Source organism: Leopardus geoffroyi, chromosome B2, assembly GCF_018350155.1.
Source record: "Leopardus geoffroyi isolate Oge1 chromosome B2, O.geoffroyi_Oge1_pat1.0, whole genome shotgun sequence".
In the NCBI taxonomy this organism is placed as follows: Eukaryota; Metazoa; Chordata; class Mammalia; order Carnivora; family Felidae; genus Leopardus; species Leopardus geoffroyi.
In genome coordinates this window covers 151,423,627-151,451,012 of record NC_059332.1, presented here as the reverse complement: position 1 = coordinate 151,451,012, position 27,386 = coordinate 151,423,627, and the positions used below count along the sequence as shown (strand labels likewise).

General features: G+C 59.6%; 1 protein-coding gene across 2 annotated transcripts; it reads left to right on the top strand.

The window, feature by feature from the left end:
* The first annotated feature begins 1,947 nt into the window (after positions 1-1,947).
* Positions 1,948-27,386, top strand: THBS2 (thrombospondin 2). Of its 2 annotated transcripts, none has more exons than XM_045500331.1 (22): positions 1,948-2,462; positions 5,024-5,095; positions 6,947-7,503; positions 8,660-8,744; positions 11,209-11,405; positions 12,404-12,544; positions 13,078-13,174; positions 13,628-13,798; positions 13,938-14,114; positions 14,780-14,953; positions 15,636-15,763; positions 15,834-15,986; positions 16,444-16,662; positions 17,561-17,668; positions 18,282-18,441; positions 19,681-19,799; positions 20,372-20,606; positions 22,459-22,686; positions 23,136-23,407; positions 23,872-23,969; positions 24,378-24,517; positions 25,421-27,386. In XM_045500331.1, exons 2-22 carry the CDS (start codon positions 5,044-5,046, stop codon positions 25,426-25,428), a joined length of 3,519 nt encoding a protein of 1,172 aa, XP_045356287.1. In that variant the 5' UTR covers positions 1,948-2,462; positions 5,024-5,043; the 3' UTR covers positions 25,429-27,386. The 2 variants fall into 2 exon arrangements, with proteins under 2 accessions (XP_045356287.1, XP_045356286.1); XM_045500330.1 differs by lacking the exon at positions 1,948-2,462 and adding an exon at positions 2,975-3,884.

The following is a 27,386-nucleotide window of genomic DNA, read 5'->3' as shown; positions in this document are numbered from 1 at the left end:
ACCGGCTGGCCGAAGGAAGATATGCTGCCTTAAGACACACCCATTCTTTGCACACCAGAAATTAGTACTCTCTGCCGGGTGATACGTACAGAGTTGCGTTTGGTCAAAGGCTTTCAGACGCCAACACGGTGAGCAAGAGTCACCACCCATCGCGTCGCTGCCCCAGCCTCTACCCGCCCCATCCCTGGGCGCCGAGGGACCGACCCACAGCCTGGTGTCCTGCCTGCTGGCCCTCTATGGCGCCAACCCCGCTTTCTGGAACCCAGGAGGGACCCAGGTGAAGTGAAGGCCGGGTCTCTCATGATGCTACCCTGCTAATATGTATCCCCTGGCTTGGCGTGAACTCCACGCACGCTCTCTCACATGCTTTAGGAACCACTGGGCCTGGCGGCTGCTGTGCACGTAACGTCCAGGGAACACGGGTGCCCTCTGTCCAGGAGCAGCCTGTGCATCTGACCGAATTCTCTGCTGTCCACTGTCCACCTGGCCTCGGGTGCTGTCTCATTTTCCCCCTCTGTCTACCTCCTCCTCCCTCTGTCCACCTCCTCCTCCCTCTGTCCACCTCCTCCTCCCTCTGACTGCCTCCTCCTCCCTCTACTTCCTCCCTCTGTCTACCTCCTCCTCCCTCTGTCCACCTCCTCCCTCTGTCTACCTCCTCTTCCCTCTGTCTACTTCCTCCCTCTGTTTACCTCCTCCTCCTTCTGTCCACCTCCTCCCTCTGTCTACCTCCTCCTCCCTCTATCCACCTCCTCCCTCTGTCTACCTCCTCTTCCCTCTGTCTACTTCCTCCCTCTGTTTACCTCCTCCTCCCTCTGTCCACCTCCTCCCTCTGTCTACCTCCTCTTCCCTCTGACTGCCTCCTCCGCCCTCTGTCCACCTCCTCCCTCTGTCTACCTCCTCCCTCTCTCCACCTCTTCCCTCTGTCCATCTCCTCTTCCCTCTGACTCCTTCCTCCTCCCTCTGTCCACCTCTTCCCTCTGTCCACCTCCTCCCTCTGTCCACCTCCTCCTCCCTCTGACTGCTTCCTCCTCCCTCTGTCTACCCCCTCCTCCCTCTGACTCCTTCCTCCTCCCTCTGTCCACCTCTTCTCTCTGTCCACCTCCTCCTCCCTCTGACTGCTTCCTCCTCCCTCTGTCCACCTCCTCCCTCTGTCCACCTCCTCCCTCTGTCCATCTACTCCTCTCTCTGTCCACCTCCTCCCTCTGACTGCCTCCTCCTCCCTTTGTCCACCTCCTCCTCCCTCTGTCCACCTCCTCCCTCTGTCTACCTCCTTGCTCTCTCCACCTCCTCCTCCCTCTGTCCAACTCCTCCTCCCTCTGTCCACCTCCTCCTCCCTCTGTCCAACTCCTCCTCCCTCTGTCTACCTCCTCCCTCTGTCTACCTCCTCCTCCCTCTTTCCACCTCCTCCCTCTGTCCACCTCCTCCCTCTGTCTACCTCCTTGCTCTCTCCACCTCCTCCTCCCTCTGTCTACCTCCTCCCTCTGTCTACCTCCTCTTCCCTCTGTCCACCTCCTCCCTTTGTCCACCTCCTCCTCCCTCTGTCCACCTCCTCCCTCTGTCCACCTCCTCCTTCCTCTGACCACTGTCCACACTGGCCCAGGAGATGGTGAGCTCTGGGGAGGGCAGGGTGTCCGACTGCTACCACTGTTGGGATTCTCAAGTCTTTATTCTGCAGGCTGTCCCGTTAGTTGAGCCCACGGAAGCTGATGATGGGTTGTCTGTGCCACTGGGGATGAAGCGGCGGCCGGACGTGGCCCCGTCCGGAGCCCCTGCAAGGGAGGCCTCCTAGGGGTGCAGCCAGCACACGATGTGGGATGTGGGTCCTCTCTGTCCTATTTCTCAGTCATCTAACTGCAGAAAGTAACATTTCCCGACTTCCCTTTAGGTTAAATATTTATTCTGCACATGATAAATTAATTCAGCCACAGAATAACTTCCTCAGCACATCGACCCCGGCGGCGTATGCTTTGCGTCTTCTCGGTCGTGACTTGTCTGCTTTGGAAAGACCTTCTCAGCCTGGCCGGTGTGAAACTTGTTTAAACCCTGGAACTTGCATTCTGTCTCTGAAGCCGAAAAGGGGAGTTGCAGCCAACCTCGCTGGTTGTATTTATAGCGTTTTATTTCCTGAGAGAAGACAGGAAAAGCCAGCGCCTGCCTGCCTCCCCCTCTCCCGTGGCTCCGCCTCTGCCGTCCCCCAGCTGGAGGGGCCGGCGGGAGCGGGCAGCCCAGCACCCGTGTGCCAGGTGCTCGGAGCGAATGCGAGATCGGAGGGGGATTATGTCACTCCTTCGAAGGATGGATTGAACGCGCTTCCTCCCGGGTCTGACTGACAGCACCACCCAGGAGACCGGAGCATATAAAGAGGAGGCTGCTGACCCCCGCTCCGCACGCCGTGGACCTGGTCCTCTGGGCTCCGTCCCCGGCACCGAGTCAGCCCTCGCCACAGCCGTGCGGCGTCCCAGGTAAGAACCGTATGAAAGATTTACCTCGTAAAAGTTACTGGAAAGCCATTGTGTTGTAGTTTAATTTTCAGAAAAGGCTGTTTTGGTTTCTGAGGAGGGAGAAGGAAAAGTGCAAACCGGTCTGTGCTGTAAGGTGAAGCTTGACCGTTAACGCGTCTTCACACTTGGAAGCCTCGCGTCCGCAGCGGCCGCGCCGCGAGCTCCCTCGGAGGTGGTCTGGTCCCACGGTCCCGGAGCCTTCCGCGAGCGTACCTGCCCGTGAGCCGGGGCGCACGCTTGTGTCTCTGTCATTGATGGGGGACCCCGAGAAGGGCGCTAGAGAAAGTCCTCCTGAAAAAGTGAAAACGGTCACCAGGGAGGTTACAGACACTGCAATTGTAAGTGTCTCTGACAGTGAAAGTGTGCTTGAGTATCAGGGAGGAGCAGCATACGCTGTGGGTGTGCGAGGAGCCCGGGGACCCCCGCCCGGCTGCTGTGGCTACAAGCGGGGGACGATCATCACCAGGAGAGGCCCGGGCGGCACCAGAAGGCGCTGCTGAGCCACGGGGGGGCAGGAGGCTCCCGGGTGACCGAGCCCCTCTCGAGGGAGGGACCGCACACCTCCCGGTGGTGACCGTTGCTCGGATGGCTCGTACAAACGGGTGTGAACACATCTGTGTGAGTTCTAATCACATTCTGCTGCAGAAAGTCTCTGGAGAAGATGGAGCCACAGACACACTGTGAGTGTGTGTCCGGGTGCCTGACTGCGTGTCCTAGGACGTGACACGGCCCGGGTGCTGCCGTGGACCAGCCGTGGGCACGGAACGGCTGGCCCAGGGATTCCTGGTCCCGCTGTGCCCTTGCCGCCGTCGCGCCCCCACCGGACAGCGTGGGTCCCTCTCACTCATGTGACCGACGGCGGAGCGTGCATACCCAGAGACGCTCCGCTTTCAGGGGGCAGAGGGTTTGATTTTTTTGGAACGGAGTTCCGTTCACGCTGTGTAGCTGACACTCGGGAAGCTGGGCCCCCGGGACTTGAAAAAGCACATTTTGGACGGAGCCCACTTTGCCAGAGCCAGCTGTCCCCTCTGCGGGGACAGACGGCACGCATCTGGTCGAGGGGACACAGGGGAGGCGTTCCGGAGGTGCTGGCCCAGTTTCCTCCTAAAGCACGAACGCGGTGCTCACTGAGCGCCAGGTGTGGCTCTGAGCACCCGGGTGTTGCCGCGTGTGGCTCAGTCCGTTGAGGAACCTATTAGCGGCACGGCTGCCCCCCGGAGAGCCGCGGGAAAAGCGGTCCAGGGGGCAGCCACGCCGCACGTTCAGCAGATGCCTCCGTGCCCACCGTGCCGCGGGAGCCTCTACAGTGTTAACTCGCCGAGCTCGTTTCTCGAGGTGACCTTGTCTGGCACGGGATTTACACAACTCTTCCTCATTCGGCAGGTGAGGAAACTGAGGCAGGGAGGTTGGGCCGCGAGGGCTGGCCCGCCGGGGCCGGCCGCTCGCCGGGGCCACGTGAGAACCAGCGGCGCCCCGACTTGTTTGCGAGGAGGTTGTGAGCGGCGGGAGCCGGACGCCGGAGCGATCCCAGGGGCCTGCAGAGTGGCCTCTTCTCCTGGGGAACATTCCTCCAGCCCAGGAGGATGACTGTTTCCAGTTTACCAGATGCTTCTGGGGGGCGGGGGGGCACTCCTTAGGATTTCTGCGACCCCGAGGCGCTAACGAGCTTTGCCGTCGTCTGGCAGCTGGGCCGGGGTCTCGGTTTGGCTTCGGTTCAGAGCCGGATGCCGCCCACCGCTGGGAGGGAGCCCTGTGCCCCACGCGCCCCTGCGAGATGCTGGCACGGGAGCCCCGAGGCGGGGCAGGGGTTAACGGTGGAGCGGGCTTCCGTCCAGGTCTCCTGACTCCCGGCCCAGCGTCTGCTGGCCTGAACCATGCCAACTGAAAATCCTCAAGAATGGAAAAACAGGCCCGCAGGAAAATAGAACAGCCGAGGAAAAGTGATGGCTAAGTAGAATGCTATGTTTTTCTGTGGTTGGGACACACCGAGTTCAGTTTATCTCTCCTGCTTACAGTTAAGGTTTATTCTAAGTTAGGCCTGACTTTTTTCTTCTTGGCCATCTGCTCAACGGTGCCTTCATAGATTATCGTCTCTATGGTGGCGGCATTTTTCTAAATTCACACTTCCTGGCTTTCAGGCCTGGCCACGCTCACCAGCGGCCTTGCTCTGGGCCAGCGCTTAACTTTTCCGGTCCTTCACTTACCCATCCGCAAAATGGGGATGATAACAATAGTATTTGCCTCCCGGGTCGTCGTGAGATCAGATAATGTGAACATTGGGAATGTGATCAGCGCCCTGCTTTGTCAACAAATGCTCGTCCAATGATAGGAGCTCGAGTCGGAAGAGCCCCACTTGAAAGGCCCGTTTCTTACCCGGCTTTTACTTCCCACAAATGCACTTACTGCTGGTTTCGACGCACAAACCGCGTAAATGTTCGTGTGAGTGAAGACTGCGGTCGACACTGGAAATCACTGCCGTGCGTGTCATGTGCCTGCGTAACCAGGGCCTGGCTTGTCCACAGGGTTCCTCCGCCGAAGCAGGATGCTCTGGGATCTGGTCCTGCTTGCCCTCTGGGCCGCGTCCGGCGCGCGAGGTGAGTGTGGACAGTGGCTCTGCTTGTCGGGGCCGCTCGCGCCCCCGCAGGTAAGGCTGTGGCTGAGGTTCCTACCAGGGTAGAACATTCAGAACTTCCTTTTATTTATTTATTTTTTTTCAACGTTTATTCATTTTTGGGACAGAGAGAGACAGAGCATGATCGGGGGAGGGGCAGAGAGAGAGGGAGACACAGAATCGGAAACAGGCTCCAGGCTCTGAGCCATCAGCCCAGAGCCCGACGCGGGGCTCGAATTCCCGGACCGCGAGATCGTGACCCGGCTGAAGCCGGACGCTTAACCGACTGCGCCACCCAGGCGCCCCAGAACTTCCTTTTAAATAAATATTTACTTACTTCTGAGTCCACGTAAGAGGAAATTATTTCTTATTTTTAAATCTTTGCTTAAGTTTGTTAATTAATTAATTTAGAAAGTGCATGTGCATGAGTGGGGGGGGGGGGGGAGGAGCAGAGAGAGAGGGAGAGAGAATCCCAGGCAGGCTCTGCACTGACAGAATGGAGCCTGATGCAGGGCTCGATCTCACGAACACGAGGTCACAACCCGAGCCAAAATCAAGAGTCAGGGACTCAAATGACTGAGCCACTCCGGTGCCCCAGTAGGAAATTATCTCTTTTCGGAAAATCTAGGTATTAGAGCAACACACTCTTTCGTCTGGTGACACAACACTGGCCATGCACAGTCAGCTTTTATATTTTCACATGCTAAGTTTCTAACACTGGAAGGGCTTGGTGTTCTATAACTTCTTTTCGTCCTACTTTTTTTCCTACTTGAAAATGCAACATCAGTGTTTTTCCGTGTGCTTATTTTCACCCAACACGGCCTTTAATGACGGGATGATATTCCATCCAAAGATAGATCGTGCTGTTGTTTAGACCAGTCTCCAGGTACAGCATTACTCCAGTGTTGCCAGTGTAAGAGACGCCACGGGGAGCCCAGCTGTGACTGCGTCTCTCCCGGTATTTGAGATTATATCCTAGGACAAGTTCCAAAAGGAACGTTGCTGAGTCAGAGCTGTTAACTCTTTAAGCATTTTTGGCGGATTGCCCAGCGGCTCTGCCGAGGAGGTGGCCGGCTGACACCTCTGTAAGCAGCTCTGAAGCTCGTGCTTTGATTCGCCGCACAGGGGATGAAAAGCCATGCTTCGTTTGAACCTCCTGCTCAGTGAATTGCGTGGAACCATCTGCCCTGCTACATCTTGGGCAGGTCCAGTCATCCAGATGGTGACTTAAAGCCCTTTACTCGCAGGCCTGAGACCCCGCTGTCTCAGAGCCTTCCCCGGGGTGCTCAGCGGGGTTGCGGATAAACGTCCGCAAAATGGAGACACCAGTGTAACTTGTGGGAGTCAGGTGGTCTCCATAAGAGAGCGACGGAGAGAGCGTGGATAGCAAGGACAAAGACGCATTTCTTGTGCAGGAATTTTTTCTGGGCAATCAAATGGTGGAAGCAGGGCTGCGCCTAAGCCTCGGGTCTGGGTGGGAGAGCAGGAGAGAGCCCGGTGCGGGACGGGTTCCGGAAGGTGCGCCGAGGCCCAGCTCAGGGCAGCGCTGCCTCCCCCCGGGAGGCCTGGCTGCGGAGGGCGGGCTGATCCGGACACAGCCTTCTGGCGCCGGCTCGCTCCCGAACGGTCACAGACGAGCAGCAGCTGCCTCGGGGGCCCCACTGTGGGTAGCGGCCCGGGGAGAGAGAGAGGGTAACGGTGCCGCATAAAAGCTGCCATGAGCACCCAGCGGAAAGGGGACGCCCCCTGGGATCAGGGTCTGCTGCCCCGTGTGTCAAAAGGCCCCTCTGGGTTCGTGCCCGCGGTAACCTCCCTGCTCTGTCCCCACGGGCAGCTGGTGACCAGGACGAGGACACCGCCTTCGACCTTTTTAGCATCAGCAACATAAACCGGAAGACCATTGGGGCCAAGCAGTTCCGGGGGCCTGACCCCAACGTGCCAGCGTATCGTTTTGTCCGCTTTGACTACATTCCACCCGTGAGTGCACATTACCTCAGCAAGATTGCCAAGATCGTGAGGCAGAAAGAGGGCTTCTTCCTCACGGCCAGCCTGAAGCAGGACCCCAAGTCCCGGGGCACGCTCCTGGCCCTGGAGGGCCCCGGCGCCTCCCAGAGGCAGTTCGAGATCGTGTCCAACGGCCCGGCCGACACGCTGGACCTCACCTACTGGATAGACGGCGCTCAGCACGTTATCTCCCTGGAGGACGTGGGCCTGGCTGACTCTCAGTGGAAGAACATCACCGTGCAGGTGACGGGGGAGACCTACAGCCTGTACGTGGGCTGCGACCTGATCGACAGTTTCACGCTGGATGAGCCTTTCTACGAGCAGCTGCGGACAGAAAAGAGCAGAATGTATGTGGCCAAAGGCTCTGCTCGAGACAACCACTTCCGGGTACGTACAGCGGGGTCGCGGCCGCGGCACGAGGCACGGGGACGGGCTCTGCTGGGGGCTGAGCGGCGAGGGCATCTCTTAACGTGATGCCGTGTTGGAAGAGGTCAGGCCCGGGAGACACGCACCACGCACACATACGTGGGCTCCCGCCACGTGCAGGCACACAGACGTGCACACACACACGCGTGCACACAAACGCACCCGCATGGATACACACGCCCACGCCCAGTCACACGCATGTGCACACACCCACCCACCCACCCAATGGCACCCATGTGCACACACTGCACATGTGCACACGCACCCACACACACAACACCACACACGTGCACACGCACACACAGAGCACACGCAGAGGTGCACGCACTGACACACCCAATCACACGCATGTGTGCACGAACACCGTACTCGTGCACATGTGTGCACACCCACACTCACATGGACAACACCCGCACACGCACACACATGCACGCACAGAGCGCACACCCCTTTCTAAACCACAAGTAGGGCACGTGGCCCCGGTGTGCTTTTTACCTGGGCAAACGGCCGTCATTTTTCCGGCCGAAGACGGATTTGATGGCCAAGGAATCGGCCCCCTTGGAATGTTCTGGTAATCTCCAGACTCCCTGTTTAGCACTGAGAGGCGAGGAGAGCAGAGTAAGAGCCATGCTTTTCAAGGAGAGGGCTGTTGGTTTATGAGGGAAAAATTCCATGTTCGTCTTAAAATATGTTCATGTTAAAATAGTTTTTGGAAGATCTTTCTAAAACCACACGGGTTTAGAACCTACAGCGCAGTGTTGGCACATCACCGTGGGTCTTCTGGGGAAACGATCGTGCGTTTAAATTCAGTTGAGCCCGAGGCTAGCGTCCTTACCCGGTTGTTGAACTGACTTCTGGTGGCCGTCAGGAAGCCCCCGTGGCCCTGCCGTGGGAGCACGGACGCTCCCCTTTGAGACCGAGTGTCCACATCCGGGACCGCGTGCCCTTCCGAGCCCGTCAGCCAGACACCAGACTGACCCACGATAAAGACAGTTCCAGCCTGCCGCGTGTAGCAGCACAGGAATAAGATTACATCTTGTGTTTCTAAAACGTCATTTAGCTTGGCATCGTTTGATGTGTCTCTGTTGCTCTATTTGTCTCCTCACGTGCATTCCAGGGTTTGCTGCAGAACATCTACTTGGTGTTTGAAAACTCAGTGGAAGACGTTCTAAGCAAGAAAGGCTGTCAGCAAAGTCAGGGAGGTAGGTGTGTTTTGAACAGTGTATTTCACATCTCATTTCTCGTCTTGGCTGGATTTCTGCTACGACGGGAGCGTGTATGTGCATGTGTGTGAGTGCGTGTATCCGCGCGTGGGTGAGTGCGCCTGTACATGCATTTGCGTGCCCGTGTGCGTGTGTGTGCATGTGTATTGGGGGGCTGGTGGGGATTTAAGAAAAAATATTGTATAAAGTGCCATTATTGTCTCTGAAGGAGTTAGCTGGTCAACTCAGACATGTTGACATCTGAAAATGATAAACTGCTTGAAAGAGTAATTTTGAATATATTTTAATAATGCAAAATAATCAATTTCATAAACCAAAAGACCAATCTCTGCATTTTAACATGATTACACGCAAATTTTCCTGTCTGTTAATGGGTGACGATCATCTCTCTGGGTAACGGCATGGGTATCTGTCGGCTACGTTGATGGAGGTTTTCTTCACTCTTCACGGCTGTTGACACAGCCCTATTCTGGAAACATTTTCGCTGCCTGAACCATTGACAGATAATCTTGCATTGAATGCTAATCGCCGTTTGAATTTACCTCCAGCCATAATTGCCTACATTTTCTTGAGCATTTAATTTATGAAGTTCACTCTGCTGGGCTCTTTAACCTCAGTGTGTCACTGAATCTTCAAAACACCTTAGAGATAGGCTTGTTCATTTTACCATAAAGAAGCAGAGGCTCCGGGGGTCCCACCGCTGCCGTGTGTGACCACCTGTGTGCCCACCTGGGCTGAGAGTCTCCCAATATGGTTCACGTTGTGATTTATTTGCACTGAGGCCCCTTCCTCATGTCAACTGTAAATTATGACAAAGATAAATCGTTTTCTCATGATCAGCGTGTCAGGAATACATAGGATGTGATGTCTGTAACGCACAGGTGTGGCTCTGGGACCCGCACCCCCCTGGAGCTGGGAGCTGTCCCTCCCCCATCTTAGGCGTGGGGATGCCCGCTCTGTTCCTCAGCCTGCATCTGGCTGGCGGCTGGGGGTCCCCCACGGAGGCCTCATCTTTGTCTGAGGCTATCCCCTGTCCTTCTGCCCTGTCCCCTGTCCCTCTGCCCTGTCCTCTGTCCCTCTGCAGATCTTCCACACTCACTCAGTGGAAATTCAGGGCAGGTGAGGATTAGAACAGCACGTTTTGCCCGGACTGTGGCGTGAAGGGACATTTGTCACGGCTCCTGTGACCGGCCCCTCGTTTGCCGCAGCCGCTGCGGCTCAGACCTCACCCCGTGTCTGCAGCTTGGCTAACGTGCAAACTATTGGCCCCTGTGATTTTAGCCGCTGACTTTCTTGGGGGAGGAAGTGGTCATTAAAAAGCAAAAGTTTCAGGAGGGGCTAAGATAGTGAACAGACATAGGACACCAACCCCTCCGGGAAGGCTCAACAACACGGAAGCAGAGAGCGGCTCTCGGGACCCTGACGGACGGACTGTGCTTGTGTTTACGTAAAAGCTGAGCGTCATGCCTGGTGGTCTGCTCTGTGGGCAGGGGGGGACATTTCACCCTCGAGGGGGGGAAGGGCACCCCGGTCCCGGTCCCAGCTCTGCCCCCGGGCGACCCTGCCAGGCCTTTCATCAGGGGGAGTGGACGCCCCGACTGCGTGTTGTCCTGTCCTGCTCTGGGTCTGTCTGAAATCAGGCCCCGGGGCACATCTGCGGGTGCGGGACCGTTTCCCATCTGATACCTATGGGCAGTGACTGATGCGTTTATGTCCGTGTGGTCTGTGCCCTTTTCCATGCAGCGAGCCAGGGGAACTCCCGAGGTCAGAGTGATTGCGGCAAGGATTCATGACCAAGTAGTAAGTCCCCAGCAGTAGTCCTGGCAGATCGGTAGCTTCCAGAAGGTGTAACTCAGTAGTGAGATGCTGAGAGAAACAGCGCATTTCACTCCTGTGACAGTGACTGGAGGGCTGGGGGCATGGCTGGGCCGGCCCGGCTCCCTCGGGGGATGACGCCTGTCTCCGGACCAGCCCAAGTAGTTTGCTGTTTGTGTCCTGGCCACGTACGTCCCATGCGAGAGCCCCAGGAGGTTTGTGCGGTTTCAGGGGCAGCGAGGGGGAGTCCCCAAGGTCGCGCTTCTGAGGGCGTCTGCCCTTCCCTCCAGAGGACACGGGAATGAGAGAGAGGCAGGTGAGGTCTGGTGGACACTTCTTGGCATGAAGACCACCGGCTGCATCCATCTTGATGCAGAGCAAGTGGCCAAAACAAAGGGTGTTTGGATAGAAAACAGGGTGAGCGAGGAGCTGCGGGGACACGTGCTGGGGAGCAGGCTCCGGGGCACAGGGACGGCTGTCAGCAAAGGGGGTGGTCACCTCTCCTCTGCCTGAGTCACATGTGGGTGCAGAGCCCCGGCCCCAGTGTTTCGCTCTTTCGTTCCGTCCCCAAGCCCACGTCTGCGCGGCCGCTCTCCCCCGTGCTCACTGCACCCACTGCTTCCCGCAGCCGAAGCCAACGCCATCAGCGAGAACACGGAGACACTGCACCTGAGCCCTCAGGTGGCCACGGAGTACGCGGGCCCAGGGGCGCACAGGAGGCCGGAGGTGTGCGAACGCTCCTGCGAGGAGCTGGGCACCATGATCACCGAGCTGTCGGGGCTGCACGTCATCGTGAACCAGCTTCACGAGAACCTGCGGAAAGTGGTGGGTGCCTGGCGGCTGCTTCCTGCCACACAGGCGCGACCTCACCTGCAAGCCCCCTCTGACGCACTGACAAGGCGCTTGGCCCAAGTGCAGGGCAGTGGAGGGCAAGTGGGCGGGCAGAGGACCCTGAACGACAGATACCTGTGGCTCCATGTCCTCCAGGATGGCTCTTACCCGGGGGACGCTCGTGTCCCCGAGCCTGAACAGGATGGGTGTGGGAGGACTGGCCGCAGGTCCGGGATGTAAGGGGACGTCAGAAGGAAAACACCGTCTTGGGTCCCTTCAGGTTTAGAAAAGGGCAATGACGGGAGTCATGTTCTCGTAGCTGTGTGACCCGAGACAGGCCCTCAGCTGGGCCCAGGGGACGGGAACACATGGTGCCTAACAGAAGTGACAGGGGCAGCGGGGAAGAGTGGCCGGGAAGGTCTGCAGGTCTGGGGTCGCCTCACGCCCTGGTGGCGTCGCACAGCCGCTCGGCGGGCAGCCGTCCCCACCCTCTGCTCCACGTCAAGGGGCCGGGGATGGGGTGGGACCCGATCACCCCCACTCCGTGGGCGGTCGGGAGAATGGGCACGGCCAGGATGCGCGGGTGGGGAAGCACCCGGAGGAGGCTGTGCCTCTTCTGGAACTTTCCAGCAGGTGTGTGCCCCTGGGGCAGGAGTGGGGGCAAGAGTTCAAACAGTACCCCCGCCCGCACCCACTGCCTCCCGCTGAGCACCCCCCCTGTGCAGGAGGGAGAGGTAGGGATTCAGAAGAGGGCGGGCAGACGCCTGGGGGGTGACAGGCGGTCGGCTGCCCGCTGGGATCGCTGGGACGTGACCCCGCGTGGCGAGGCCTCACGTGGCCCCGACTCTCCTCCCGCAGAGCCGGCCTCACGGCGGGCGGTGCTACACGGGCGGGGGGCGCCCTTCCTTGAGGGAGGAGCCTCCTCTCCCGTCTGTGAGCGCGACGAGGACGTTGCTTCCGCCCACACGTAAACGTTTCCCTCCATCTTCCAGTCCAACGACAACCAGGTCCTCTGGGAGCTCATCGGCGGCCCGCCCAAGACCAGGAACATGTCCGCCTGCTGGCAGGACGGCCGCTTCTTCGCGGAAAATGAGACGTGGGTGGTGGACAGCTGCACCAAATGCACCTGCAAGGTGAGGGCCGGGGACACCTCCGCGCGGGGCAGGGAGGCGGGCTCCCCGGTCTCCCCCGCTGGCCGCCAACGCGCGCAGGTGCGCCGGGACAGCCGACACGAGGGCGGGCACGGGGCACCGACCGTAAGTAGGGCTCCAGCCCGCCTCACCGCGTCGCACGCGAGAGACAAGCTCCAGGAGGTGACCGGTCCGGCTGGTGTCTCCCGGGAGGCGGGAGGGGGCCGGGCGTGTGCAGCTTCAGGCCGCTCCGGGGGGCCTGGGGGTGCAGGTCACTGCCCACACAGAGGTCAGTGGGTAGCTTAGCCTCTTCCCCTTGGCGAACGCACCCCGTTCTCACGATGGCGGCCTCGGGGGTCGGGCAGCGCACGCCAGGTTGGTCCCCCGGCCCGCGGTGTGCGGAAGGCCCTCCTCTGTTTCCAGGGCCCGCGGCGTCGGGACGGGCACAGCCGCCCTCTCGGCCCTTGAGTCCCGCCCTTGCCCTGACGCCTGCTTTTGGAGACGAGGGTCACATGGACACCTTTCTCTGCTTGCAGAAATTTAAAACCGTTTGCCACCAAATCACCTGCCCGCCGGCGACCTGTGCCAACCCGTCCTTCGTGGAGGGAGAATGCTGTCCTTCCTGCTTCCACTGTTAGTGTGCGAGGAGCGGGGGGGTGATCCGCTTCGTCCGCCTCCCGCCTGTTTGCTGTCTTCCCGGTGACCCGCAGGCGGTGGAGGGGCTTAGCGGGATGGAGGGGAGGGATCAGGGCCACTTCACCCCGAGGCCATCCACACCCACGACCTCGGAGTTCAGGGTCTTGTCGCGTCACCTGGCGGGGAGGGAGCAGCGCAGAGCGGGGACAGTAGGCTCCTTGGCTTCTGCCACTCTCCGCGGGCATCCCCACGTGCCCTCCGTCTTGCTGGGGAGAGCAGCTCTGAGTCCCAACCCAGGTGTGGGCGTCTGCCCCGCCGGGGACCCTGTTCGTGGGAGGGGACACGCCTGCTCTCCTGAGCGCACGGACTCTGCCTCGTGGGCCACTTCACGGGCGGTCCGTCCGTGGCAGGGTGGGCAGAGGCCCGACAGGCCCTTGTGCTTCCCACCAGCACTGGACGGCGAGGAGGGCTGGTCCCCGTGGGCGGAGTGGACCCAGTGCTCCGCCACCTGCGGGTCGGGCACCCAGCAGAGAGGGCGGTCCTGTGACGTCACCAGCAACACCTGCTTGGGGCCGTCCATCCAGACGCGGGCGTGCAGCCTGGGCAAGTGTGACCACCGAAGTGAGTGTCAGAGGCCACTCCTCGTCCGCAGGGCGGGGCCAGATCGCGGGGACGGGCTCTCCGGCTTGGGCGTGAGCAGACGCCTGGGACGGCCAGCCCCTGCCTCCCCCTGATGTCTCCGTGTTCCTCTGTGTGCTAGTCCGGCAGGACGGGGGCTGGAGCCACTGGTCGCCGTGGTCTTCCTGCTCTGTGACCTGCGGCGTGGGCAACATCACCCGCATCCGGCTCTGCAACTCGCCCGTCCCCCAGATGGGGGGCAAGAATTGCAAGGGGAGCGGCCGGGAGACCAAAGGCTGCCAGGGCACCCCGTGTCCAAGTAAGTGGGGTGGAGGCGGGGGTGGGCCCAGCGCAGGACTGGGCAGAAGAGACATGCTCTCCCCTGGCTGGCTCCTTACCGGAGCTGGCCTGAGGGTACATCCTGGTGGTGAACCAGCTCAGTTAAATTACTACTAACCCACAACTAAGGGACAAGTCAGCCTGACCCCTGGGCAGTGTGACGCGTGCCCTTTACCGGGGGATGGGTGGACAGCATGGAACAGGGGGTCTCGGGAGACGGCCCCCTGCAGCCTGCAGGCAGCTGGCCCCGGGCCCCGGGGTGCCAGGACCCTGTTCCAGAAGCCCCGTTCATGAAGTGCAGAGACAGCCAGGGACAAGGGGAGTGCAGGGTGATCCTCTCACTGCCAAGTTGTCCAATAAGATGAACTTGAGCTTCATGGGACGTTTCAGATGCGAGCACCTCTCACCTGGCAGGTGTGCCTGTGTGGGCAGCTTTCCGCCTCTAGACCCCGGCCTGTGGGACTTGAGGGAAAACAAAGCCAGCTGAAACCTGTCGTCCGCATCACCCCCGAGCTCAGGTTCAGGAAAGGATGCTCTTTCCAGTTTCCCTCCCACGTCTGGAGACCCCGTTCCATCCGGCTCTTACCCCTGGAGCCCCCGTGTAGGTCAGGCTCCGTGCTGACCCTCTGTGCTCTCTGCCCTCAGTCGACGGCCGGTGGAGCCCCTGGTCCCCATGGTCAGCCTGCACGGTCACCTGTGCCGGAGGGATCCGGGAGCGGACGCGCGTCTGTAACAGCCCCGAGCCCCAGCACGGGGGCAAGGACTGCGTGGGGGACGTCCAAGAGCGTCAGATGTGCAATAAAAGGAGCTGTCCTGTAGGTGGGTGTGCGGGCGGGACACGAAAGCGCCTGTGTCCCTGTGGTCTGCATGCTTCAGCCCCTCTGAAGAAGCCACCGCATTTTTATTCTGGTTAAAAACATCAAAATAGAAGACATAGACAGTAGAAAATAGGAAATATAGAAGGGAGAGATTAGTTCTATGCTCATGAGGACACCTGCTTTTCACACCCGTGCTCCTCCACGGTTTTGTGGAATATCCTGCGTGACGACAATCACCCATCAGCCACCCATGTGCCTATGCGCCTGTAGCCTCTATCTTTACTATTTTTTTTATGTTTCTTTATTTTTGAGAGAGAGGGAGACAGAGTGTGCATCAGGGAGGGGCAGAGAGAGAGGGAGACACAGAATCTGAAGCAGACTCCAGGCTCCGAGCTGTCAGCACAGAGCCCGACGCAGGGCTCGAACCCACGCACCGTGAGATCGTAACCTGACCCGAAGTCGGACGCTTAACCGACCGAGCCACCCAGGCGCCCCTGTCTTTTACTATTTAAAGATCAATTCTGGGAGGGCAAGCACGTTGCCAGCATATACCAAGTGACTCAGTTTCCCCTTACTGAACCCGGGTGCTGGACAGATGCCTCCCCGGGCACAGATGATCGTGTCCCGGCGGCCTCCCGGGTGCGCCCGCCCGAGCCGACCCCGCTCTGTGCCGCCCTTCGCAGACGGCTGCTTGTCCAACCCGTGCTTCCCCGGTGCCGAGTGCAGCAGCTTTCCAGACGGCTCCTGGTCCTGCGGCGCCTGCCCCGTGGGCTTCCTGGGCAACGGCACACACTGTGAGGACCTGGACGAGGTGGGTGCCCGGCCTGGGGAAGGGGTGCCCGCGGAGCTGGGGCCGGCGCTCACCCCCGCTTATCCCGCAGTGTGCCGTGGTCACCGACGTCTGCTTCGCCGTGGGCAAAGCCCAGCGCTGCGTCAACACCAACCCCGGCTTCCACTGCCTGCCGTGCCCCCCTCGCTACAAAGGGAGCCAGCCCTTTGGCGTCGGCCTGGAGGCGGCCAGGACGGAGAAGCAGGTGAGCAACTGACCGCTTGTGTTCTGGGAAAAGGCTGTAGATCAGTCGGGAAGAGCCCCAGAGCACTGGGGGGCAGTCAGAGAATACCAGGCGGCCTCCCTGGGCGAGGAGGCAAGGGGTGCTGACTCCTGGGAAGCAGGCGGAGGGCTGTCAGAGCCTGTCCACCACCCTGACCGATCAGCCTGGAGGGGGCAGACCTGAACTTTCTCGCAGGGAGCCCGAGAGGACCGGCGTGACCACTGTATGCTGGCGACCCCGCACGGTCACCTGCGGGCTTGGACCTCAGGATCGCTTCTGGAGAGCAGAGAGCACAGCTCCGAGGCTCTGGGTCCCTGCGGCACCTGGCCGGGGGGGGGGGGCCCTGCACCCCTGCCCTCGTCCCGGAGCGTCCGCCTCAGACCCGCACGTGGGGGGTGGGGTCTCGGTGCGTCCTAACCACGCGGCCGCCTTCCCGCAGGTGTGTGAGCCTGAGAACCCGTGCAAAGACAAGACTCACGCCTGCCACAAGCACGCGGAGTGCATCTACCTGGGACACTTCAGCGACCCCATGTACAAGTGCGAGTGCCAGACGGGCTACGCGGGAGACGGGCTCATCTGCGGGGAGGACTCGGACCTGGACGGCTGGCCCAACAAGAACCTGGTGTGCTCCACCAACGCCACCTACCACTGCATCAAGGTGAGCGCTGGCCTCCTGCCTCCCCCCTGCTTCCACCTCCAGCCTCCCCTCCGCCCTCTGCTCCCCCCGTCCCACCTCCCGCTGGCTCCAGGAAGTCCCATTCAGGGCCCCTGTGGCCACTGGCAGACAATCTGTTGGTCTGAAGAGCTGGGGGTGCGAGGTGGTTCCCAGCTGCACCCCCGCTCCACCTGGGCTTCTGCTCTCAGTGAGGGAACTTGCTGGAGAAACTCAGGTTTCGCCCACGTTCGTGGGACCGGGGGAGCCGGGCCACTTCGCTGGCTGCAGACAGGCCCCAGGAGCTGTGCCTCGAGGGGACCTGGGTCCCCGTGGATCTGTTTGGAGGCCACCCTGGAACTTCTGAGACCCAAGGGTGAACACGACTGAGATACACGCTTCACCACCGCCACGCAGGTTTGAATTACAACTCGGCTCGTTGAAGCCAAGTGATTTTTCTAATCACGCCGGTCACGGGGGAGATGATTTGGCCTCTAGGCCCCGGATTCTGAACAGAGGTCTATGCTTGACTCCTGGCACCTGTTGGCTGAGGAGGGCGGAGGGCACGAATGTGCAGAATGGGACTCTGACGTCGGGACGTGAAAGGTCTCTGGGGGTTCGGCCCTCCTCCAGGCTTCCAGAGCGGCAGCCCCTCCCTCTCCTCGGGTTTCTGCTCTCCCGTGGCCGTCGGGGTCCTGGGCACAGGGCACGAGCTTCCCTGGTCTGGAAGCACGGGCGGCGGTGCGGCATCTCCAGGGCAGCCTTGAGGAGAAACACGCGTGTCCCTGGCCTCGCCCCCACTAAGGACAGCGCGTGACCCTGGCACCGTCAGCTCCGTGCCCGAGGGTTTACCCTCCACCCCCCCCGAGTGTTGTTATGACTCGTGTGTGCCCTCTGATTGCAGGACAACTGCCCCCTGCTGCCGAATTCCGGGCAAGAAGACTTTGACAAGGACGGCACCGGTGACGCCTGTGACGATGATGACGACAATGACGGCGTGGACGATGAGAAGGTGGGGGTGGCGGGGAGGAGAGCTTTGTCCCGGGGGGGCCCTGCACTCGGTGGGATCTGTGATCCCGCACACGCAACCCAGCCCTGACAGGGCGCAGGCCGTGTGCAGCGTGCGGTGACCGGCCAGCGCGACTGGCCGTGGGCGTCTGCGTGCAGGGGACCGCCTGCCCTCCTGTGGGTGCCAGCTGGGGCGCCGCTGTCCCCACCATGAGGGATGTGCTTGCCTGTACTGAAACCTGCGGGGAAACTGTCCACCAAGTGACTTCACATTCACAGAAGGGACAGACGAGGCTGCCTGTCTCCGCACAGCCTCACCACACCTGCCTCTCCTGACCCACTGACCCCTCACTCACTCGCTCACGTGACGCTGGCAGACCTGTTCTCAGCGTGACGTATACGGTTATGTCGTCTCTGCCATGAAATCTCTCCATTTCAGCGGCAGACACATAAATAATCAGAAAGTGGTTTGACGGCAGGAAAGCGCGGGGCTGAGGCCGACTGGCTCCGTGTGGGTCGTCCGATCCTCCTGGAGTGAGTGATGTGCAGCCCAGCGACGTCCTTGCGGTGTCAGATGTCCTCGCGGTGTCCCGACCTCTTCCCTTGCCTTTCCGCAGGACAACTGCCAGCTTCTCTTCAACCCCCGCCAGTTTGACTATGACAAAGATGAAGTCGGGGACCGCTGTGACAACTGCCCGTATGTGCACAACCCGGCGCAGATCGACACGGACAACAACGGCGAGGGCGACGCGTGCTCCGTGGACATTGACGGAGACGGTCAGTTCTGCCCCTGCCGCGGACGCGTGTCTGCCGCCTGGCGCTCCGTCCCGTGGGTGCCACACAGGCTCAGCCGCACCTGCAGACCGGTGCCAGAGTGAACGGTGCCTTAAGCTGTTCTCGCGGGAGCCCAGCCTCGCCAGGCCCGTCCTTCCCGGGGTCGCTGGCGGGATCGCCAGCCTCAGGAACTCCCTTCGTGAAACCACGGATGTGACATGTTCCTTCCGTGACCCAGGCCCCTAGTCCTGTGCCCTGTGTCCTTCACGCTTGTGTCCCCTGTTGGCACTTGTGACCGCGTCCCCATCAGAGGCCCAAGTGTTCGGTCCTGTGTCCTCACCAAACCACACTGCAGGCAGGCGTGTCTGCTGCCCTGTCCCGGGTTTTTTCTGCCCACACCCTTACTTCCAGCTATTCACGGCACGGCCATGGCAAAGCACCCCGGGCGTCCCCGGCTGTTGGGAGCCTCGGACACCATCAGGCCACACTCAGCCGGAGAGGCCGGTGCCCCGGAAAGGAGCCCATCCACCAGCGGCAGTGGTTGCCTGCCGCCCACCAGGCGTCTGCAGGCTGAGCCGACTCACGCCTCTCTCTGTCTCGGCAGCGGCTGGAGCGTGCGCCAGCCCTTCTTGGGGGTCTGTTCCCGCTGCCCCCCGCCCTGCTCCCTCAGGCCCCACCTGGCCGGCGAGAGGTGCCTCAGCCCGTCTCGCGCGCTCCTCTCGATGCAGCGATCGTGAGGGTTGGCTGTGCCATCGGACGGGGTTGCTGCTGCCGCTGTAAATTCAGGTCTCTCACGGCCCCAGTGTCCTGGGATCCACTATCCATTTCCAGGGCTCTTGAAGTAAGGCATTGCACCTGCCAGCCTCTGCCGCGGGCACGCTCCTCCGTGTAGCGTGTCCACGCTCAGTTCCTACTGGCTCGCGGCCTGTTTGTGGAATGGATCCGGGGGAAAGACTCGACATGGGGAGCTCAGAGGTGACACGTGTGAACACGGGTGACAGCTCCTTGCCATGTAGAATCACCCGGAAGCCTCTGAGTGTGGCTCTGTTTTAAATTAAGGCATCTTGGGCTTCAATGGGAAACCTGACATACGTTCTCTCACGATCTGATAATATTTACGCTTTCCCGTATTCTTAGCTCCTTTTTTTACAAAACTGAAGTTCGGCTGTAAGTTACTTAATGAGCCGGGAAAAGCTGTGTGCTTTTTTTAAGCTAGCACACTTTTTCCCCGAACATCTGCAGACGTCTTCAACGAGCGGGACAATTGTCCCTATGTCTACAACACCGACCAGAGAGACACAGACGGGGATGGCGTGGGCGATCACTGCGACAACTGCCCCCTGGTGCACAACCCTGATCAGGTAATTGATTAGGTGACCGATGGGGGTGTGTGTGAGCAGAAGGGGGGGGGGGTCAGGGAACCTAATCATTCGTGGATATACATGTCTTTGTAGCTTTCCATTAGTGCTGCCATGCAGGGACAGCGTGGGCTTTTCAATAATTTTAATTGAAGACTTTTATTGAGTGGGCTTCAATCTCGGTGGTCATGGCTGCGTTCGTGGGCGCGTTCGTGGGCCCTCCCTGTCTGAGGCGACCGGGCACCCGCCCTCCGCTATCTGCCTGTTTCCCTGACACAAACGTGGGGACTGGCTTCTCTTCCAGACCTGCCTCTGGAAGACACAGCACGTAAGGTGTTGCTGTCGTATGTGGGATACACTGTTGCAGATGACGTCACAAAGGCGCTTGCTTCTCCGGCCTCTTCTTTCCGGGAAGCGAGTCCATGTAGCTGGGTCATGCAGGGTGCTGCCCAAGTCGCGGACTCGGCTGCTCGCCTGCAGCAGGGGGCGGCCCGGCCCCAAGGTCCGCGGCCACGACCAGCCTGGCGCCTGTCCACCAGGCAGGTGCTCAGCCCGTTCCCTGCTCTGTCCCCCAGACCGACATGGACAACGACCTCGTGGGAGACCAGTGTGACAACAATGATGACATCGACGACGATGGCCACCAGAACAACCAAGACAACTGCCCCTACATCCCCAACGCCAACCAGGCCGACCACGATCACGACGGCCAGGGCGACGCTTGTGACTCAGATGATGACAACGACGGGGTCCCAGACGACAGGGACAACTGCCGGCTTGTCTCCAACCCTGGCCAGGAGGACTCCGATGGTAGGTGCCCCGCCCCCTCGGATGATCCGTGCCCCGCCCCCTCAGACGGTAGGTACCCTCTGAGGTACCATGCCCCGCCCCCTCGGGCGATCCGTGCCCCTCCCCCTTGGACGATCCGTGCCCCGCCCCCTTGGACGATCTGTGCCCCGTCCCCTCGGATGATCCGTGCCCCACCCCATCAGACGGCAGGCGCCCCGCCTCCTCAGACAGTATGTGTCCCGCCCCCTCGGACGATCTGTGCCCCACCCCCTCGGGCGATCCGTGCCCCGCCCCCTCGGGCGATCCGTGCCCCTCCCCCTTGGACGATCTGTGCCCCGCCCCCTCGGATGATCCGTGCCCCGCCCCATTAGACGGCAGGTGCTCCGCCTCCTCAGACAGTATGTATCCCGCCCCCTCGGGCGATCGGTGCCCCGCCTCCTCGGACAGTATGTGTCCCGCCCCCTCGGACGATCCGTGCCCCACCCCCTCGGGCGATCCGTGCCCCTCCCCCTTGGACGATCTGTGCCCCGCCCCCTTGGACGACCTGTGCCCCGCCCCCTCGGATGATCCGTGCCCCTCCCCATTAGACGGCAGGCGCTCCGCCTCCTCAGACAGTATGTATCCCGCCCCCTCGGACGATCAGTGCCCCGCTCCTGTGCAGCAGCTTCGCGCGTGCCCGCCAGCCCATAGGCCACAGGCTCCACGCAGAAGCTATGAGCGGTCTCTGCAGAGACGTGCCCGCCACGAGCGGGATGAGGTGGGATCTGGGCTCAGAGAGGGTTGGGGATTTATTCTTTCAAGGACAAAGCAAAGGAGAAGGGGGTGTGAAATGTCAGGAAAAGGAACGGGGTTCCCCGCGCGGCCCGCAACCAGTGGGCGGCGTCGGGGGCAGGGTCTTGAGGAAGTGGGGCCACGGGGAGGGTGTGGAGCAGGCGGTGAGGTGCACGCCGTGTTCGGGGGTCCCGGGGGAGCCGTGAGAAGGTGGCTTCGGGGGCCCCCGCGCGTGTGGGCCGCCCAGCCTTTGGGACCGGAGACGGGGTGTGGGCGTCCGAGCCACCGTGACTCACAGGCGAGCGGGGGACCCGGGATCTGAGGGCGGCTCCGGGGGTCACCGCAGAGCCACGCGGGCGACTCCAGCAGGGGGCGGGAACCCTGCCTGGAGCAAGTGTGGCGCTTGGCTCAGGCTGACCCGCGGGAGCCCGGGGGCGGGCCGGGGTGGGGAGAGGCCGGCCCTGAGCGCACGGTGTGCTTTCCGGCTCCTCCTGCGCGAGCGGGGGCCTCAGGTGCGCGCAGCCGAGCAGACCCCGCAGGACGCGGCGGGAATTAGCCGAGCTCGGTGGCTGTTCTCCTGGTGAAATGAGCTATAGCTGAGAACATTAACGTCCGTCCACTGGACGGGACAGCTGTGGGGGTCACAGGCCAAGGCCCCCCGCGCCTCCCCCCACCAGTGATCCGGGGGCCTGCCAGGCCCGCACCCCTCCCACCACCTCACCGGACAGGTTGAGAAGAAGGTTCCAGAAAAAAGATTGTACCTCCCCAAGGAAAGTCATTGGTAGAGTAAGAGCTCCGCTTTAAATCCGAATAGATTTCAGGCAAGGGTGATGATGAAAGTTGTCAGGAGATGTTCTGGAAACTGTCAGAGAATAAGCTGGAGGTGCAGCCCCCCCCACCCCCAGCCTGAGGCCTAGTCTCTGGGGACACCCGCGGGGGTGAGCAGGAGCCTGCTGTCCACACTCTGAGCACCGCGCCAGGCTCCTGGGAGCCCCCCGGCCCCACGCGGTAGGGAAGATGAGCGTGGCCCCACAGAACACCAAGGAAAGGCTGACGGCCACCCACCCACCGTGTGTTCTCCTTCTCGGCTATCCGCCGCCAGGGGACGGGCGTGGGGACGCTTGCAAAGACGACTTTGACAACGACAGCATCCCAGACATCGATGACGTGTGTCCTGAGAACAGCGCCATCAGCGAGACCGACTTCAGGAACTTCCAGATGGTCCACCTGGACCCGAAGGGCACCACTCAGATCGACCCCAACTGGGTCATTCGCCATCAGGGCAAGGAGCTGGTGCAGACGGCCAACTCGGACCCCGGCATCGCTGTCGGTGAGCCTTCGAGATTCGCACCGCCCTTCGTGGTTCCTGGGGGCAGGGTGCCCACGGGGCATGCGGGAGGCTCTGTAGAGCCGCGTGGTGGGGTCAGGGTGGTCTCTCGGGTGCCCGTCCTTCCACGCCTGCCAAATGGTCTCGATGGAGGGAATGGGGAGGCAGGCATCCGTGAGGTCGTGCTCAGTAAGCCATCTTACGTGTGGATTTGATTTACAAAATACTATGTCATACGGTAACGGTCTGCCAGACTCAGGAAGTGGGGTCTGAAGTTGTTAGATCCCAGACATTCATTAACCCCAGAGCCATGAAGCGGAGGTGGGTGTGAGACAAGGGCCCAGCCCAGCCTCCTCCCGCCCGCGCCCACCGGTCCCGGGGCCCACCCGGGCACGTCCTCCGGGGCCGGGCCCGCCTGAACCTCACCACCGAAAGTCCCCTTTGACATCCAGGTTTTGACGAGTTCGGCTCCGTGGACTTCAGCGGCACGTTCTACGTCAACACCGACCGGGACGATGACTACGCCGGCTTTGTCTTCGGCTACCAGTCCAGCAGCCGCTTCTACGTGGTCATGTGGAAGCAGGTCACCCAGACCTACTGGGAAGAGCAGCCCACGCGGGCTTACGGCTACTCGGGCGTGTCCCTCAAGGTGGTCAACTCCACCACGGGCACCGGCGAGCACCTGAGGAACGCGCTCTGGCATACCGGGAACACGCAAGGCCAGGTGAGGACGGCGAGGCGCCGGGAGCACGCTCAAGAGAGCCGTTCTCGCCCCGAAGATGCCCAACCTTTGTGTTTTCCTTAATTGTAACCCAAGTGACAGTAATTTTAACAGTCTCGTGTTGAGCGCCTACCTGATTAAAGACGCCATGCCTGGTCTTGGTGTTTCCGTAAACACGGTCGATGATCCTCTTGTAAGTTACGTGTGATGATTCTACTGTCTTCTAGAGGTGAGGACAACTGGGTTTTCAAAGGCTAACTGTTTTGCCCAAGGTCCCATGTTGAGGAAGCAGGGGATCCGGCATCGCATCCGTGGCTCTGGCTCTGACGCCTGTGCCGGTGGCACTGACCTGCTGGCCCCTGTCGGCGGACTTGGGTCCGCTCCCGAGGCTCATGGCCGCGTGAGCCACGGGCACTCCCGTCCGTGCTGGGAGACGGCACCCGTACTCAAGAGTGCTGTTTTCTCAGGTGCGCACGTTATGGCACGACCCCAAAAACGTTGGCTGGAAAGACTACACTGCTTACAGGTGGCATCTGACCCACAGACCGAAGACGGGCTACATAAGGTGAGGGTGGCCCAGTGCCAGCGACTTCCACCCAGTGTCCCCAGCACCAGTGAGAGGCCGGGACGGGGGAAGCACAGGCTCACTGAGCGTGAGGCTTACTCGCCCACGTGCTGCCCTCCCGTCAGGGAGCCGTCAGCACGTGGGGTCCTGCTCCGGGCATTAGGTCGGGGCCCCCTCCCTACCACCTAGGCTCCAGCCTAGAGGGTGGGCCCAGCGCACGTGGCTTCAATGTCACCTGAAGGCCACGGGGAGGGAGGCCGAGGTGGTGGGGACTGGAGAGCCCTCTGGCTGAGGCTGAAGCACCTGTCGTGGGGAGGGGTGGGTGTGGGGGCGGCGCCCCGTGAGGACGGACCTCCCGCCCTCTGCCATTCACACCTTGTTTCTTTCCCCCCACACCCCTGTGTTCAGAGTCTTAGTGCATGAAGGAAAACAGGTCATGGCGGACTCGGGACCCATCTATGACCAAACGTATGCCGGCGGGCGGCTGGGTCTGTTTGTGTTCTCGCAGGAAATGGTCTATTTCTCAGACCTCAAATACGAATGCCGAGGTGGGTGAGAGCACGGCTCTATGGGCGGCTTGTGGCACAGAGTGGGGGAGAGACAGACGTGCATGTAACTTTGCTGCCTTGAAAGGCACATCACGGCAATACGCTGATGGCAGCTGCTTTGTTTGCTGGCTTGCGTCGTGTCCTGTTTCGTTATCTGTTTGTTTTAAATTGAACGTGAGTGTCTCTGGTGGAGCAAACACTTTCCAGTTATTCCCAGGCTCTGCCCATTCGCCTTGCGTTCCGTCCTGTGACTGTGCGTTCCTTACAGCTTCTGGGCCCCCCATGGCATTTTAGATTTTAGATTGCTACCCTTGCTGAAAACAGGGAGGGAGGGAGGGAGGGGGGAAGGAGGGAGGAGGGAAGGTGGAAGGAGAGAAGAGGGAAGGAGGGGGGAGGGAGGAAAGAGGGAGGGAGGAAGGAGGGAGGGAAGAGGGAGGGAGGGAAGGAGGGAAGAGGGAGAGGAAGGAGGGAGGGAAGGAGGAAGAGGGAGAGAGGAAGGAGGGAGGGAAGGGGGAGGGAGGGAGGGAGGGAGGGGGTTCTCTGTAGTTACCTGTCTAGAAAGATAATTGGCTCACCGTACTCTCTGACCCCATACCTTCACGAGGACATGAAAACATTCCCTCCTACAGATGAGGTCAGTAAGGCTCTGAGATGCTTCTCAAAATTCACACACTGAAAATTACCCACAAGGAGAGAAAGGGAACGCGAGCACATTGCTTCTGGCGAAGTCTCCTTAGCCCTCCGTGGGGCAAAGACCCGACGCGTTCCCACACACGCCACCCTTCGCACACCCGTCCATACTTTTTAAAATTAGAATGATATTTCGGTTGTAGGTAAAACAAAACAAAACGAAGCAAAACCCATGGTGCAGCCACCCTCGTTCTGTTATTGTTTATTTTGTAGATGTCTAAACAAGACCGGCTGCATTTCCAGAAACGTACTGTAGACGCTGTTGCCTAGACCCCTAGTCTGTGCTGGTGCTTCCGGCTTCGCTCTCTTTAGCAGCAGCTCCCGTCCTTGACCCTGACGCTGGGGGTCCTTCACCGACATCAACCCCACGCCCAAGCGCCTTCAGAGGGGACTGGTCGTGGGCCCCACAGGTGAACGTCCGGCCCAGAAGACAGCTTGATGATGCAGGAGACTCCGTGCAGTGACAATTGAGCTCGGCATTACATCGCTTCTTGTTTGTTTAAAAAGAATGACGTTTACATATAAAATGTAATTACTTACTGTATTTATGTGTATATGGAGTTGAAGGGAATACTGTGCGCAAGCCATTATCATAAATTAAGCAGAAAAAAATATCGCTGCACGACTTTCAGTGCTTAAAGCCATTTCCACTCTTGGGTCCGAGCTGTCCCACAGCAGCCAGTCCTGTCGGGTTCACGGAGTCTGGAGTCGTGCTGGTAGCAGAGGTCGGGAGACCTCGTCCGACGTGGGGGGCCGGCTCTCTAACTGGAACTTGAGCAGTGGTCACGAGGACAAACGGAAGCCCCTTCCCCCACTGTCCCCCCCTACAGCGGTGGAGTCCGAAGTCCCGTACTTGGCCTCCGTTGGGGAAGTTAGCGGAGGGAAGTGGGCGCTCCCACCGCGGCGGGCTGGAGGGAGCTCCGCGTGTCCCTTGGTTCCGCTCTCTGAGCGCCAGGGTCTCTGCGTGAGTCTTTTCCGGGGCCCGGCTCCAGACCACGCGTCCGCAAGAGCACTTTAGCATCTAATTCCTCTGGGCTTTGCAACTCTGCAAAAGTTGCTTACCTAGTTTGGCAACACTTTTCATTAAGGTTCCAGTTAGAAATGCTAGTATTTATTAAATGACTTTAGGGTGCAGCTTCATTCACCATAACTTATTTTAAATGTGTCGAGTAACACACGTATAGCATGATTTCTAGGGATACACGTAGAGCACACATAGGATACAAAGATGTGGTTACAAGGAAATGCCTTCCTGCCGAGATACAAGCTTTACAATATGCTGTTGTCACGACAGAGCGTGTTTCAAATGAAGGGGAATAAATAAATGATGCCGAAGACTTGATAAAGGAACCTTAATTTATACTGTTGCCAACGCACTAAACCAGTCTGTGCCCTGTTCTCTGCTGTACGTAGGATTTGAAACCTTAAATGCTGAAGAAAAATCAGCATCAAGCCTTGCCAGACACACCTGTTAATCAGTCATACAATGATATACACGATTTTTTTGGGTTTTTTTGGTTTTTGTTTTTGTTTTTTTGTTTTCGCTTTAAATTGCATGTTCTTTCTGCAGGAAATCTTAATCTCCCTCCACATAAGGGGTTTAATAAGAGAAGTTTGTCTTACTTGTCTGATGCGGGCCAATCTTTCTCCCCTTTCTGTTCACAGTGATCTTGTTTCTGTGTTTCTATCTCGATTCCACAGTGTGGAATACAGAGGATCCATAACTCTTGTCCTAACTTGCACATTTCATTTGATAAAGTTGTGTTTGTCGCTTCCTTTGAGGTTGACTTTTTGTTTTGCTGCACTTTCCACTTAGTTTTTGGAGCTGTGTTCCCAGACGGCGGGGGTTTGGGAACTGGACTAAATGTAACGGCCGCGGAGAGTGCACAGGTGTCCGTGCGGCTGTCGCTCGGACGAACAACGCAGTGCTGTGCGATGATGATGTGAATATTTAGAATGTACCATATTTTTTGGTAAATTATTTATGTTTTTTTTTTGAACAAACTTCTCTTCCAGATTGATGAAACCATTTGTTTTGCCAAAGACTGTAAATATTTATTTATTTGTTCACATGGTCAGAATCTCACCACTGAAACCCTGCTTTTATCTAGCTGCAGCCTCATTTTTATACTTTAAAGATTAATAACAGGAAATAAATTGTAAAAAGGTTTTCTATAAA